At 43.3% G+C, this 15,957-nt stretch overlaps 1 protein-coding gene across 11 annotated transcripts in view; it reads right to left on the bottom strand.

Annotated features, from left to right (window-relative positions):
- Positions 1-1,992: 1,992 nt before the first annotated feature.
- Positions 1,993-15,957, bottom strand: part of plch2a (phospholipase C, eta 2a) — a 236,502-nt gene continuing 222,537 nt past the window's right edge. For 8 of the 11 annotated variants that reach the window (XM_042003059.1, XM_042003060.1, XM_042003062.1 and 5 more), the window contains 4 exons: positions 14,638-14,784; positions 12,835-12,914; positions 9,522-9,903; positions 1,993-5,002 (listed from right to left, as the gene is read on the bottom strand). In XM_042003059.1, the coding sequence (XP_041858993.1) occupies positions 3,357-5,002; positions 9,522-9,903; positions 12,835-12,914; positions 14,638-14,784 (2,255 nt within the window). In that variant the 3' untranslated portion in view covers positions 1,993-3,356. Of the gene's footprint in view, positions 5,003-6,659; positions 6,689-9,521; positions 9,904-12,834; positions 12,915-14,637; positions 14,785-15,957 lie in introns of all 11 variants that reach the window. The other 3 variants (XM_042003064.1, XM_042003065.1, XM_042003063.1) reach the window with 3 other exon arrangements.

Here is a 15,957-nt window from a genome sequence, read left to right as displayed (position 1 = left end):
AAAGCATATAGGTAGAGCACTTGGACAGACTTTTCTTTTTTTTTTTTCTTTTTTTTGTTGTTGTTGTTGTTGTTGTTGTTGATGTTGTTGTTTTTGTAAGATTTCTTATTGTCTTGCGAGCTAGCTCAGCTAGCCTTTGATAAATGCTAATTAGGTAGCTACGATTTGTATTGCCCTAAACCAGGTTTTAGTCTGTGATTAATAAAAGTTTACTAAAATATAATTAGTATTCACTTGTAAACGATCTGTACTATCCTGCCATGGGACTGATTGACCTTCATCAAGTAACCTGTCTGTGGTGAAATCAGTTTTAGGGACAATCAACAAATGCTCTGTTTTCTGTAAAACAGAAATCCTCAAAAAGGACTTAAACATATTTTCCAATAAATGGTCTATATCAGTGGTTTTCAAACTAGGGGTCGTCAGATAATTTCAGGGGCTCACCAGATTAAAAAAAAAAAAAAAAATAGAACAATAATAATAAAAATAGCCTAAATTTATCAAATAAATTTGGTATTTTTTTCCAGGGCTGACAAAATGAACCATTAATGAAGAGATAAATCTTTTAAATTAGCACATCATTTTTTTTAACACAATAACACATAAACAACAAGTATATAATACAATATTAAAACGGTGAATTTGACATTATCTCTGTAGAAGAAGTTGATTTGGGCATGTAGGTGTCTGGTCACAGCGGTGAACCACCAAAACCCACATCATCTTCCTCATTAATGAAGATTCTGACAGTTTTCCAGTCTTACATTTAGAGGACACTGCAAGATGACCCATTTTATACATCATACAATTAATCACTAAGTCCTTGCGTAGGGGTGGAGGTCACAAACACCGTTGCATCTTATCTTGGGGATTGTGGCTCAAAAAGTTGGAAACCACTGGTCTATATGACCCAGGGTCTCCAAAGAAAAGCAGAATTCTGACATAAATGGAAACAAATCATTCAGCTTCAGTTCAGCTGTGACTTGAAGTGACTGGGTTTCGTGCATCAGGAAGGAATCAGACCTACCAAGAAAAATATCAATGCTCTGGATTTTTTACCAGCCAGGTTGGATAGTGGTTTTAACTGGTGGCCCAGAAAGGTCTGATTGTCATTGATCAGTTATTTTAAGGTACACTATTCATAAGATGTAGGTGGCATTATTTTTGTTCATTTTAATGTCCAACATTTAGCCAGTTTAACCAGAGACGCGGTTGCGAGCACAGCGGCTGAGCTGCATGCAAATTCTCTTATGACGTTTCAAAATAGATTAGCAATATATTTTTGTTGGCTGAAAAGGGGGCATTTGTTTCATGTTTTGTGAAGAAGGCTGTCCTTTCATTCCTAACGATGCTGCCCCCAATGGTTCGGTTACAAGAGGCCTTGCAGGTCTTAGAGCCCTTTCCAATGAGCTGAAGGAGAACTCAGGTACTGAAACCCCCTAAGTAACTGGCTGGATGTATGTTCGGTAAATGGAAAGACTTAATTACCTCAGTTTTTATTTTCCTGGTTGTTACTGCCTCTTTATTTGCTCTGTATGGAAATAATAGAACCAGGACCAACAGGTGCAGATTTACTGGGAGGGGGTGCATATTAAAGTTTAAAATTATATTTAAAAATATTTTAAAATGATAGTTTTAATACCCAACATATCTGATCTTGGGTGGTAAGTTATGCCTGAAAACATGTTTTTTCTCTCCTTTAATGACCCTTTGAGCTGCTTGTCCTCCCTCATGTAGCTTCGAGTCTTTGTTCTGGAACATTCAATCTTCCTGCAGGGGGTCTCGCTTTTCCTTTTTTTTTTAATCCCATCAAAGAGGCTGAGAGAGGTGAGAGCTGGTAAACACAGAGCCAAGCAGAGTCCGTGACTGGAGCAGCAGGAAGAATGGCTTCAAGCCGAACACTTCTATGTCAGCTTGTATCAACCTCACTTTAACTGCACTGTTAACAGTCGCAGCACATTAAGCACAAATAAAATCAACGAGCCGTGAACCTTTGCTGATATTAATTTTGAGCTTTATTTAGGTCATAATTACACATTGTTTAAACTCATTGTTGTGAAAGTTTTGCACAAACATCTCGGACGGTAGGGCGGACGGTACAGCTGCTGGACAAACGTGCTTCAACACAGATCATTCCCATCTGGTAGCATTACAGATAAAGAAAACGGGGCTTCAGACATGACGCCCTGCTGACCACCATGACGCATTCCCATTAAAAAAAAGAAACAAGCCTGGAATATAACAAATCTTCATATAAAAATCTTTGTAAAAGAAAACACAGCCTTGGGAGGATCGTTACAGTGTGTAGAAAGCATGCAGTCAACAGAAAGGGACTAAACTAAGTTCGGGTCAGTCCACTGGATTAAATGATTCCTTTAAAGAACGGGAGCTCTGTGCTGTAACATGCCAAAGAGCAGGAAGTTAGATGAAGATTGGCAGCTCGGTCAGATTACAACATAACCACCACAACAAAGCATACGGAAAACAAGACCTTCAATCCTGCACCAGCAAAGACAGAAGACAAGCCTCAGCTTTTAGCTTCAAACTGTACATGACCTTCAACGTGGTACCATGCCATCATTTTTAAAATATTGCTAGTTGATGGATGGACTGATCGTAATGCCTAGACATAGAATATTGAATTTTCAGCACAGTTGAAGTATATCATTACAGTTCAAGAAAATAAAAAATACATTTAAAATCCTTTTCTCTGATTTGGATCTATTGCTACTGTGTGCTCAGTTAATGCAAAAAATCTTAAACTTTAAAGTAGATTACAGTTAACATAAATGGCATGAATATAAACCTTTCTGGAAGTTTTCACTAAATACAATCGGGCATTTTCTTAACTTGGAGCAAACAGGTGACAGAGCTGTTCCTCTTTATCACCACTGCAGGAGTTAGCAGCTGGTTTTAGGGCAGGACCTCTGCAGGAGACACATGTCTGAGCAGCAACGCAACCACTGATTTTTTCCATCATCTTGTTTTTGTTTGCACTGATTCAGGGTTACATTCATAACTTGCATGGGCTCAAATTTGATGTTTATGTCATCACAGCATTATGACTTGAATGGAAGAGAAAGGCTGAGGGTGCTTCCAACACCTTCCTGTCCACCTTCACTTAGGGCAGCAGAATAAACTGTTTCCTACTTGTTGGTTAGAAAAACTTATTTGAACCCTAAAATGCAAAGTACATTTTTCATGGATTACTGTTATAGTGGAAGTGTTTTCTGTAGGATATGCAACTTAAAACCAAACAAAATGAGAAGAACGATTTCTCCTGGGATAAAACTGAAATGTATTGAAAACAAGTTTCTAGCTGCGCCTCTCACACTCAGTTCCACGTCAGCCAGTTCTCAGAGTTTGAGCATGAAAAAGACTTCACTGTTTTCAGGGTCTGAGGAGGACTGGGACTGTACATGGGATGGTGCTTGTAGGGAGGTTAGCTGACTCAGCAGGTCCAGGCTGCTACAGGGACTACGGGCCACGCAACACGCCCCCTCGGGGTTGCCCCTCTCCTCGATGGGGCTCGAAGCACTGCTTCCACTGCCAATGCTACCAGAGAGGCTAAAGCTTGCACTCCTGCCCTGCGTCAGACCCTGGAGCCTCTGTCTTTCCTGGGCTTTCTTGGCCCTGTTTGCAATGTACCGCACCCTGCTTTGGCTCCTTGAGGAGGTCCTTCGCACCAGGGTCTCATCAACCGGGTCCTCCTCCTGCAAGTTTCTAGGCCTGTTTTCTGGGGCAAAGTCACTTGGAGTCAGGGGCTCCACATCAGCCAGCTTACGTAGCTGCTCCGTCAGGTGGTTTTGTGGTCGGGACTTCTGCGGGCTGCTCTTACGGAGCTGGTCTCTGGTTGACCCAACGATGAAGCTGCGGCTGATGCTGCGGTACTTGCTGACAAAGTTGCAGGAAATATCATCTGAGGTCAGATCCCCGAGGCTTTTGGACATGGAAGATGTGGCTGCTGAGGTTGGAGTGGACGGCTGTTTGGATGATGACTGCTTGAGTCCTTCCATGTAGAGCCGGCTCCAGGTGTGCCTCCTTTGGGTCAGTCTGCCAGGTGAATCATCAGAAGGTTCCTGAGCCGGTTGCAGTGGTCGGGGCTTAAGCTCATCCTTGGGATAATCACTTTGCTGAAGATTAGGGTTTGACTTACTTTTGCTGACTCGCAAGGCTTCATAGGACACCATTGCTGAGTGACGGCGGCTGACCCAGGGAGGCTCACAGGTGTTACTGGGCGGAATGGGGAGGCTCTTTCTGGCCAGGTTGGGCAGGGACAGGTCTATGACTGTGTCATTTGAGGAGATGCTAGAAGAGGAGGACATGCTGTCTCGGTGGCTGTCAGGCTCCAGTTTGCTCCACAGGCGGTCGTTCATGGTAGCATCTGTACAGACCTCTGGTACTGCTGACTGGGGCTGCCAGGCTAAGGCTCTGTCCACTCGAACATGCCCCTCACTTTTTGCTCGTCTTACTGGGATGTGCGATGACAGAGGGCTAAAAAGAGCTCTCCTGGTTTGAGCTGGCTGGGTGGCTGGACCTGCAGGGCTTCCAGTGGACACTATTGCAGCAGGGGGCTCTGCTTTGTGGTCTGACCTAAAATCTCTATCAGTTTTCTTTTCCATTGCAGTTTCTTTGTTTTCTTTCTCGTCTGTTTTGACCCCCTCAGTTGAATTAGTGCTTCTGTCGGTCTGGTTTTCTTGAGCGTAACATGTTGCTTCAATTTTCTCAGCAGGATTTTTCAGGGGGGGAGATGCAGCAGAGGATTTCTTAGGCTCCACGCTCACCTTTGTGGGCGTTTGGAACACCTTGCATGAAGAAGAGGTCGGTGAGGAGATGGCATTCATTGCTGTGGATGGCGAGTGAAGTGGTGTAGATGTGAAGCGATGTGAAGATGGCCTCTCTTCTGGAGAGGAGGCAGAGCGGACAAAACGACTGCTACTGGTGTCTTCTGCAAGAAGTTCTGGAAACTGAGGGGCTGCTGGTCTCTGCAATGTGCAACAGTCTGTGAAAGTAATAAAAAAAAGAAGTCACTGTCAAATTAACAATTCACTGTCACTCAGACTTCTGGCTACAAAACTAGTAAAACGAAGGCTCTGGTTCAGTTTGTTGGCCCTGCAGCAGCTTGAATACTAACCAGCATTGACACTGAATGCTTATGACAAATGCACATTACAATAACTACAGAAATAATTTCACTGTCATTGCTGCAGTTATTCTGCAGTGGGCAGAAAAATATGCAGGAGTGTTGGATACATTACAAAATGCTTTATTTCATTAGCAAGTGGAGCGGTGAAGAGATGTGGATGCTCAATGTTGTTTTTTGAGCATAATGAAAACTGAGGAACTTATAAATTGAGAGATAAATAAATTTCTGCTTCACACAGTTTGCATACGTGTGCTCTGGCTACTCCATCAGAGAATAAAAGCTCAGAGTCCAAATCAAGTGGAAGCACCAAAATGGTAATATAGCTCTTTTCTATAGCTTTCAACAACATGAGAAATTCACTGCTTGCTGGATAACCAGAGCTGTGGCTAGCAGCTAGTGTGGTGGAATAAGCAGCTACGCTAGCTTAACGGTCGTAGCATCTGCTAACAGCTGTTAAACAGCGTAGCCGTGGACGCCAACAGTTACTGATGCAAGCAAATATACTGGCTAGCCAGAGCTGGTGGTACCTGTTAGCATACCACAGCTATGGTTCTATTCTATTCTACTCTACAGTCATTTAGCAGACGCTTTTATCCAAAGCTACTTAAATTTGAGAGTAAGAACACAAACAAGATGAGACATCATAATTAAGTGGTAGTCAGACTGCTGAGAGTCCAGTTGGACCCAGGTTGGCAATGGTTGCTTGCTCACCCTCTCTTTGAGAGTTACATTTCCAATATCATTTGAATATAGATAGAAAGTGATTGAAATAGTGATAACTTTATCATTCTGGTACTCCCACTTGCATGTGACTGTTAAGTTTATGTTTACATAGTCACTTCTGTAGCAGTGGTGGATGCTAACAGCTGCCCAGAACAGCCATATTACCTCTCATAGCTTCTCAGTTAATATTTTCTCCTTAATTCATGCATTTTAACTGTACAGCTCAACCCAAGAAATAATCCAAATAGGCTCTACCAAAGTTCTACAAGGAACACACAAACTCCCTGATCTCTGGTTTCTGAGGTGGTGCTCTGCAGATTGAAGACAGAAATTCTTTGCTAACGCACTGATGGTTGATTTTGCTCCTGATGTAACAGATTACAAAAGAAAACATATGAACATGTTAACAAGGTTTAAATTTTAACTTCTAACCTGCTCAAACACATCCTTACTAAGCATGTCGAGCATAAGGTTTCACACCTGAATGCCTTTATTGCAGAAAGAAATGAAAATCTTAAACATCCCCTTAAACAATTCGAAGAAGTTCTGTGAGTTTCATGAATTGTGTTTTCCCCATAGTGAGCGCCTCAGGCCCTGTAACCTTTTTAGTGATGTGGGAACCGAACGATGACATGCTGCTGTCCTCATAACCCCCAATGTTAGCTAGAGTCAGTGCTGTTTTAGAAAAAGGTGATCATGAACCCCACAGGTGAATGGCTTATGGTTTATGAGAGAAGCAGGCTGGTGACAAAGTTGTAAGATGAAGGCTGCATGAAATCAGCGAGGTTACCTGGCTCTGGTCATCCCCTCAATTCTGCACTAGGAACAGAGAAAGCGTGCAAAAGGGACAGAGAGGAAAAAGGAATTTAGCCAAACTGGAAAGAAAAAGGAGAATCAAAGCAAGGAAGCAGGTTCTGGGACAGAGAAGCATCTTATGAAGACAAATATCACAATATTTTACAGAAGAGTAACACATGAGGTAAATCTGGTAGAAAGAAGGAAATTCATGTGGTTAACATAAGAAATTATAGTTTGCATCTGCCAGCATCACATGACTAAACAGACTAAACTAATACTTTATCTCCTCTACAGACAGAACTTGATGGTCATCACATGATCAGCTGGGAAGCTGAAGGGGAGTGTGTTTGGGTGGAAGAGGTGGCGTCCAACCAGAACTCAACTTTGTTGGAATAGGTCATGTGATGGAAAGAAGTGTGTGTTTCCACATGGGTCCTGTGCAAACTTGAGTGTCTTGTGACTTCAACTACTGAGCCAGTTGTTATAAATTAACTCAAAAAAGTCATTCAAAGTCTGATAAAATCATTCAATTTACACCAAACATATACGTAGGAATATAACTGCAATTACCAGAAAAGATTCATACACCTATTATCTAAGGATTATATTTCGTTTATACACAAAGTACAGGACCATTACCAGAAAATATTCTTGGGCACTTCTTCTGCTAAACTTCTGTTAGACCAGTGTTTCCCAATCCAGGTCCTTGGGACCCTCTGCCCTGCATGTTTTAGAAGTAACCCTACATACAACAGGCTGAAAAGAACTTGATGAGGAGGTTCGTTCATTTGAATCAGGTGTGTCGGAGTAAGACATGCAGGGCAGGGGGTCTCGAGGCATTTGCAAATAAATGAAGGGTTACTATAGTCAACTACCCGAACAGCAGGCAGACAGACGACATTAAAAGGCTGTGGCAGCTGTGCTGCTTTACCTGGGTGGAAAGCTGCAGGTGAGCCTGCAGATTTATTGTCAATGTGACGTAAAACTGCAGCTTTGAACAAAACTGGCAAAGAACCTTCTATTTGTTCATTACTATACTGTTTACTGTGAAAATTCTTAAGTCCAAACACTACTTTTTAGATTACTTGGTGCGATGACTGTAATCTCTGGGCAATTCTGTGTTTACTAGTTTCTTTTCATCTTCCCATAAAAGTAGAAACATTAGCTTTTTTTTACTGAGAAGTTACAGATGCATTAGCTCAGGCTGATGGAGCACCTGCTGCTTGATCACAAGGCAAACCACTTTCATGTATACTTGTATACAAGTCAGTAACAAGGCTACAGGAGACCATAAAATCTACACTAGACTACATATCTAATAGCTAACAAAGGCTCAATTTCTAATATACAAATGCAAGTTATTAAATGATGCGATATCTGCATTATGTTACTTTAGACAAGGGTGACACTATACAGTCCAACGAGAAACGACTGTAGAGAGCTACAGACCTGCAGGTTTTCAATGTATTCCTGTTCCAACACACCTGACTCAAACTAAATAGATCCATCAGCCTATGAAGTTCTGCACAATGACTCATTCATTTGAGTCAGGTGTGTTGGACCAGGGATACATTGAAAACCATCCTGCCTTAGACCATAATTGTAAAAACTAGCATACCATTAATAAATTAAGGGTTAAAACTTACCACTGTTCTCATCTGTCAAGCATGTGAGCAGTATTAGAGTATTCCAGAAAAAACAACCAATCAATTGAAATCAAAATGTTGAGATGAAAGATGCAAACACTAAAGCTGCAATCTAAATCTATAAGAATAAAAAGGTTAAAAGTTGATTTGAAACTATCAGGGCCACGAGGGAGGAAGACTTGTCTTATAGGCACACAGCAGTTGGGGCAGAAATCCTGACTGGAGACTACCACACATGGAAACCACCTCCAACTCCCTAAAAACATGGTGCACTACAGCTACAACACGACATCTACCAGGTAGTCGCTACATCTGACTCGTATGCGTCTTACCAGCAACGAACAAAGGGGACTTATGGCGCAACTCTTCCATTTTCTGGGCAAACAGGGCGTTCATCTCTCGCTGTAAGGTGCCAACAGCCCTCTTGCGGCTGTCAAGGACAGAGCGTGGAGGCAGCATAGGAGGCGACTCCAAGCTGCTCAGACTGCCGAAGCTCTCACAGCTGCTGCTGTCACTGAGCAGGAGAGCCTCGTTTACATCAGTGTTTGTCAGTGGTGTCAGCAATGACCTGCAAACGGCTCCGTAGTTGGGGGGTGTTGCTGGCTGCCAGCAGAGGTTGGTTCTGCAGTCTGCTGCGAAGCTTGGGGCCGGTGTAATAGTGTTTGGGGAGCGTCTGCGGGGAACGCTGCAGGAACGGCTGCTCTTGTAAGATGCATCAGGCTGAGGCCGGAAATGTTGGGGACCCAGAGTTTGTCTGGATTTAGATCTAGAGAAGGGGATAGGTGGAAGAAGAGCCTGGGGAGAGTACTGAAACTGGGCTTCCATGCAAGACTTGGGTTTGGGAAGAGGCTCCTGTAGGTCTGGGTGGGCAGCTGGATGCTGAGGCTTGGGAGCAGCGTCTGGTTGAACTGGCCTCCTAGCTGAGGAGGAATGTACACCTCTCCCCTGTCTCTTCCCATCAGTCATTCTTTTGGATTTGCTGTCCTGTCTTTCCTCAACCTGAGCCTTTCTCTCAGCCTCTGGACTCTCCTTAGAGCCAATCACACATGAGATGCAGTTGGAGGACATCCCAACCCTGCCTGAACTATTAAGTGCGACACGGGCAAACACCCCTGGCTTCATGTCCAGCGGATCATGAAAGCGGAGACGGCTGGCCCGTTTCAGAGGCTCACTCATGGGTCGTCGCTGTTCAAAACGTGAGCTCTTACCTTTACCCTCCTCTGCATGAAAAGCTCCATTTGTGTCTGGATGGTCCCAAGGGCCCTTGGTTTGGTGGGATGTCAGTGAATCCCCGTTGCGATGCTGTGGTGGTGTGAACTGGTAGGAGGCAGCAGCAGAAGCCTTGTCCCTGTCCTCAGACTCTCGCTCCTCACTGGCGCCCTCTGAGCTGTAGTCTTTGGTGTCGATGGCAATCTCTGGAAAGCCCTTCTTCATTTTGGGCTGGCCTCTGGTGGGAGCGCTGGCCGTGCGGCGCAGGAGGTGGGCACCAAACGGGTGCTTACGGCTGTGATGTACAGCAGCATGGCTGTCCAGGGAAGCCTGCTTTGGGTTTCTGTAAAACAGCCCTTTTATTCCGCTGGCTGCTCGGGCCTGACAAAACACAGCAAAAAAGTAGCGTCAAACACACAAAGATCTTTGAGCAAATCACCACAATGCAGGAGGCACGGAGCCACGCTGTATTATCGGATTAACAGTTTATCAGTGGCGAGCATGCTTCTGAGTAAATGCCATCAATTTGCACAATTACCAAAGAAAGAAATGATCAATCATATATCACACTTTGATGTGATCATTCAGCCATGGTACATGCTCACTAGCTTTGAATTCCAACCGGATTCAAAGCGTTAAACATTTGAGAACCCACATCTGTGTACAGCAGCAGCCACAGCAGAAGAATATTAGTAGGACAAAACATGCTTGAAGCTGCTGGACCAGTTTAAAAATAAGAGCTCCTTAGGATGTCTCAGCTCTAAAACAACTGTTTTGTTTCTGAGAATAAAAAAAAAATAAAAACCTAAAAACAAAAAAAACTTACTGTTCTGGCTCCGCCTACTGGTAGAAAAACACACTGGATGGATCCATCAACAAAACTACAGTTACAATGAAGTAAGAAAAACTGCACCAACTTTTCACTGAGTTTGTCTTTTAGGGAGATCCAGTTTTCAGTACCCCACACACATTTTTTAACAATGCAGCACCTCAAAGGTAAGAAAATCTACATTAGTTGGTTTTTTTTGTTTTTTTTTACTAAAACTGACCTTTAAGCCTTTTAAGTACTTGGTTAATATTCAGTTGATGTAGTCTTCAGTGCAGTTTGGTTTTTACCTTATCAAGCATCACAACAAGCAGGACAGCAATGATGAGGTGAGTGCATTCAGAAGGCGACAGTGATGAGTGGGAAAGTCATTTAGATCATCTCATCAATGACACTGGACCAAACCACACACATGTCAAACCAAATGGAGCTTTTCTAAGGGACTCAAAGCATTTATAAGGTGGAGGAAGTTTCCCAGAAACATTTAAAAGAAACTCAATTGCTGCTCATTTGGTTTCCATAGTAACAAAACCTGGATAAAGCTCCAGATAGTTTATTTAAAAAAAAAAACATCTTGTCGGTAAATTTATAAATTTATATTTCCCAGACGTTCCGGAAATTCGATGGTGGTGCTTCTAGCTCTAAACGTCAAAGATAGGCCGCGCACATTAGCCTAGCATCTTATTAGCATCTATGGTGAATCTGATTTGTCAGTGTACAAGTCAGAATGTGTATTTTACCCCTGGGAAAGTTCCTGGACAATGTTTTTTTCTTTTAGAACTTATAGTTCCTGGATCATCAGGTGAAAGAAAACAGACTTATCAAAAGTGACAACTGTGAAGTAGATCCAAAGAGTCTGCTGAGAACCCGTGTGAACCATCAACAGCACACATAGAAGGACAAAATGATCATGAAACAGAAAAGTCTTCAGCTTAGTGAGTGAAATGTGAGTTGAAATGCACATTTTATGTTTTCTGCCCACAAAGCCTTTCATCTGAACAGCAGTCCTGTGCTAATGAAAATGCGCTTTGTTTATCCAACGCAGATGAAAGGCTCACTGTTGGAAATGTTTAGCCTAGCTTCAGTCACAAACTGGCACAGCACTGTTTGAGCAGCTCTTATATGTCTGTTTCAGTGATTTTCCTTTTTAAACAGTCCATCAGTGGTTGTTCAGTGTTTTAATTCTATGTTCTGATCAAGCAGAAAGAGTAGCTGCTACAGGAACACATCTCCGCTTACAAATCACAGCAAGTCCTTTCAAAACCAAGAACAGGAACAATTACAGCTGCAGAAATTAAGAGAGAGAAAGGATTCCTCAAATGTATGGACACACTATACCGCTACACTGATAAACGCAGGAGAAAAGATCCTCCCTGACAGCTTCACGTTGACAACATTGGATCTACTTAGAAAGGTAATGAAGAAGCAGGCAGGTCCAGCCTTCATAACTCATGTGAGGCATGAGTTGGCCTTGCGGTTTTAAATGCTACTAGCTGGCTGATAGGAGGGGTGTGTGCACTGGGTGGTGGATTGTTAAGGTGGAAGGTGTGGCTCATGCAAGACGCCAACTGGGTCTCACAACACCTGAGTTCTGAGTGGCAGCTTCAAGGGTCCTAAACATTTCCTGCCTCTAAATGGAGCGTTTGGTAAAAGAGGAGTCCACTGAAATCACAAACAGACACAAGAAGAGAGTGAAACTCAGAGAGGGAGGATGAAAGAGAGAGAAAGGTGGGGGTGGATTCAGACAGAACAGGAAGCACACAGAAACAGCTGAGCAAAGGAAGTTCAAAGCGAGGACAACATGAACAACAGAGCGGTCATTGACAGCTCGGCTGGAGACAAGTCAAAGAGAAGACAATAAAAACCTGAGCTGCTGCATTTAAGTCCCAAAAATGACACTTTAAAACAACAAACAGCAGCAAATCCACACAGTCAAGGATTCTTATCAACCACCAGTTATTTGTGGAGATGTTAAACTGAATGAACTGAATTAAACAGAAGTTTAGAAAATGCATCAATACCATGTCAGTGTGTCCAAAAAACATGAGAAAACCAGCTGATACTGGACTATAAAACAGAACTTGGTAACTTTGAGAAAAAGTTTAAAGAGGCAATAAGCAGACAGTAAACAGGAAACCTTGCGGTGAAATTATTTCGCCCCTTTAACTCTGCATGGAAATGAGAACATATGACTTTCCCCTCCCTCTCTGCTGTGCTTCAGCTCTGCCTCCAAAGCCTCCGAGGAAGAAATGGAAATTGTGCAAATATTTGTCAATAGTTACAGAATCCTGTGGTGTTAGAGGCGGTAAACCAAAGAGCTGGACTTCGCTTCGCTGCTGTCGTTAACTGCAACACTTTCATTAACTATAGCAAAAAGTTGTTGAGTTTACCAAGTTTTGTTTTAAGGTCTTGTTTATTCATTCCTGTTCATAACTAAGTTTGAGGTGATGTCTTTCTCCCAGAGATGACTTCTGAGGAGTACCTACCTTACCAGTGATGTCATTCACAGCCACATGAACAAAGATGGAAGCCTCCTCCATACCTTCCAAGTAAACATGGCGATAGCCTGCATACAAACACGTCACAGCCCCACGATTAGAGTCAAACATCTCATTTCTTAGTTTGTAAAGTTATTTCAAAGTTTCTGCTCCAATTCCAAGTAAATGTCTGAGATTAAAATATACTTAATTACTTGTTTAAAATTCAGTGCATACAGAACGTTCACATTTATTTCTAACATTTTTATGACCTTTAGATTTTTTGTATAATCTTTTACTGGAACATGGGCAGTTTGAACAGTAGATGTGTCTGTTATATTATATATTTGTATACATACACATGCACTGAGGGGCCAGTTTATCAGGTTCACCTGTTCAACTACTTTGTACAAATATCTTAACAGCCAATCACATGGCAGCAACTCAACTCATCTAGTCATGAAGACGTGGTGGAGACGACTTGCTGAAGTTCAAACTGAGCATCAGAATGAGGAAGAAAGGGGATTTAAGTGACTTTGAACGTGGCATGGTTGTTGGTCTGAGTATTTACTGGGATTTCCACCCACAACCATCTCCAGGGTTTCCAGAGAATGTTCTGAAGAAGAGAAAATATCCAGTGAGCAGCAGTTGTCTGGACCAGGATGTCTGGTTGATGTCAGAGGTCAGAGGAGAATGGACAGACTGGTTGGAGGTGATAGAAAGACAACAGGAAGTCCAACCAAGAGCTGCAGAACAGCATCCCTGAACACACAACACGTCCAGCCTTGAAGCAGATTAACTACAGCAGCAGAAGACACACCGGGTTCCTCCTGCCAGCTAAGAACAGGAAACTGAGGCTACAATTCACACACACTCACCAACACTGGACAATAGAAGATGGAGAAACGTTGCTGGTCTGATGAGTCTCCATTTCAGCTCCACATTCAGATGCTCGGCTCAGAATCTGCTGGAAACATCATGAAAACATGGATCCATCCTGCCTTGGATCAACGCTTCAGGCTGCTGCTGGTGTAATGGTGGGGGGAGATTTTCTTGGTCCACTTTGGGCCCCTTAGTACCAACGTGTCCTGGTTTAACCAGCACAGCCTACCTGAGTATTGTTGCTGACCATGTCCATCCCTTTATGAGCACAGTGGAGCATCTTCTGATGCTACTTCCAGCAGGATAATGCACCATGTCACAAAGCTCAGATCATCTCCACCTGCTTTCTAGAACATGACGATGAGTTCACTGGACTCCAACGGCCTCCACAGCCACCAGATCTCAGTCCAGTAGAGCAGCTTTGGGATGTGGTGGAACGGGAGATTCTCATCATGGATGCAGCCGACAAACCTGCAGCAACTGTGTGATGCTGTCATGTCAATATGGAGAAAACCTCTGAGGAAGGTTTCCACCCCCTGCTTCATCTATCACACCAGGATTAAAGCAGTTCTGGAGGTTAAAAGGGGTCCAACCTGGTACTAGAAGGTGGACCTGATAAACATGTGCAAGACAGGGTCCAAACTAAAATGCTAAACTATGCAAAGGTTTTAAAAAAGAAAAAAAGTCATAATATTGGCGACATTAGGACAGAATAGACCAAGCAGCCAAAAAAAACTCCATCAAAGAAAAGAGACAAGCTGCCCGAGTGACTTCATAAACCTTCACGGTGCTCTTATTTTTTATTGCCTCAGCAAATTCCAAGTCCAGGTCTACAGACATCAAAGCTCAAACTGCACCAGCAAGGCTTTTAGAGGTCACCGCTGAAAGGCAACACGGGAGACGGGTCCGTCTATAATCAGGTGGTCTTACCTGGCATCATGCTGTTGAAGGCAATCGTACGCTGCCCGATGAAGTCTTGGCCGATGGGGTCATGATCCCACACAAGGAACCGCACCAGGGCCAGCTCCGGCATGTGGATGGTGAACACCAGAGTCTCTTCCCACATCGGGTTGAACCCTAAAAGACGATCACAGGAGAGGTAACCGATGAGGGAGGGTGGAGTGGGGTGAGGGGGGGGTGAAGGGGGAGTGAGGAGAGAGAGATCAGAGAAGAAATGAAAGTTAGATGAGAAGGGAAAAAGGAGTGAAAAATAAGTGAAAAGATGCAGATTAATAGGGGAGAGAAAGAAGACGGGGAGTGGACGGCCGGCAGAGGGAGAGTGAGCTCAGCCATCATCAATTATTCAGGCTTTCTGTGAGACAGAGACAGCAGACTTTGAGGTGCTGCCTCTGCAGGTTTCCTCCTGCTGAACTCATCAATTATAGATCCGGACTTCGTCTTTCCACAAACGCATGTGGAGACACACCAAGACGATGCTCTGCTCCACACACCACATACATGCATCAATCAGCTGGAAAAGGCCGACCACAACAAAGCACCGCTCTCCTCAGATAAAACACACCAGCAACGGCTGTGGATCGTTCTGCATAACGCACACACAAAGCTCAGCTAAACCCCGAGTGGCAGCTTTCCTGTGAGCTGCAGAGCCGCCAATCACAGCTGCATCCTGTCCTGCTTGCACACATCTCCCCGACGCCTCAACGACACGTCGCTTCGGCCAAAATGCCACAGAAATACAACGTAAGGTGTAAATCTCAATTTAAAAAAAAAATAACAGATAAAACAGAAAAGGCGAAAATGTCGCTCTTTTTGGGCCTCTGCTAAAAAATGAACTCTACAACCACAAGGTCTGTTTGAATACTTTTAGAGTCGCAGTGAAGGGAACACTTAAGAGATTTGCTAAGATGTGCAGCTTTAAAACCATCGCATCAAATAACAATATGTAAACAAGAACAATAAACACCTGCTGATTTCTATAAGTTTCTATAAAGGACTTTCCAGAAGACTCTGTGGAACAAACCATGGTGGGAGGAGACGACGACGCAGCAGAGATGATTTTTTAGCATGACCACTGTAGCGGACCGCAGGGCCGTTTCTTATGAGACATCAACCAACCTTAGAACATAAAACAGATTTGGTTTTTTGTTTTATTAGTGAACGTTTGAACGGAATTAGAAAATATTAGGAATATTCTATTAGTAATTTGTTATTGTTTTCCCTCCTCTACATGTTTTGTTTTCAGTGATGATCTTTCTTTGCATTGGTTTACCTCGTGCATGTGTTGCTTTG

Source organism: Melanotaenia boesemani, chromosome 13 (genome assembly GCF_017639745.1).
Source record: "Melanotaenia boesemani isolate fMelBoe1 chromosome 13, fMelBoe1.pri, whole genome shotgun sequence".
Classification (NCBI taxonomy): domain Eukaryota; kingdom Metazoa; phylum Chordata; class Actinopteri; order Atheriniformes; family Melanotaeniidae; genus Melanotaenia; species Melanotaenia boesemani.
The sequence above is the reverse complement of the archived record's forward strand: the minus strand, read 5'-3'. Positions and strand labels throughout refer to the sequence as shown.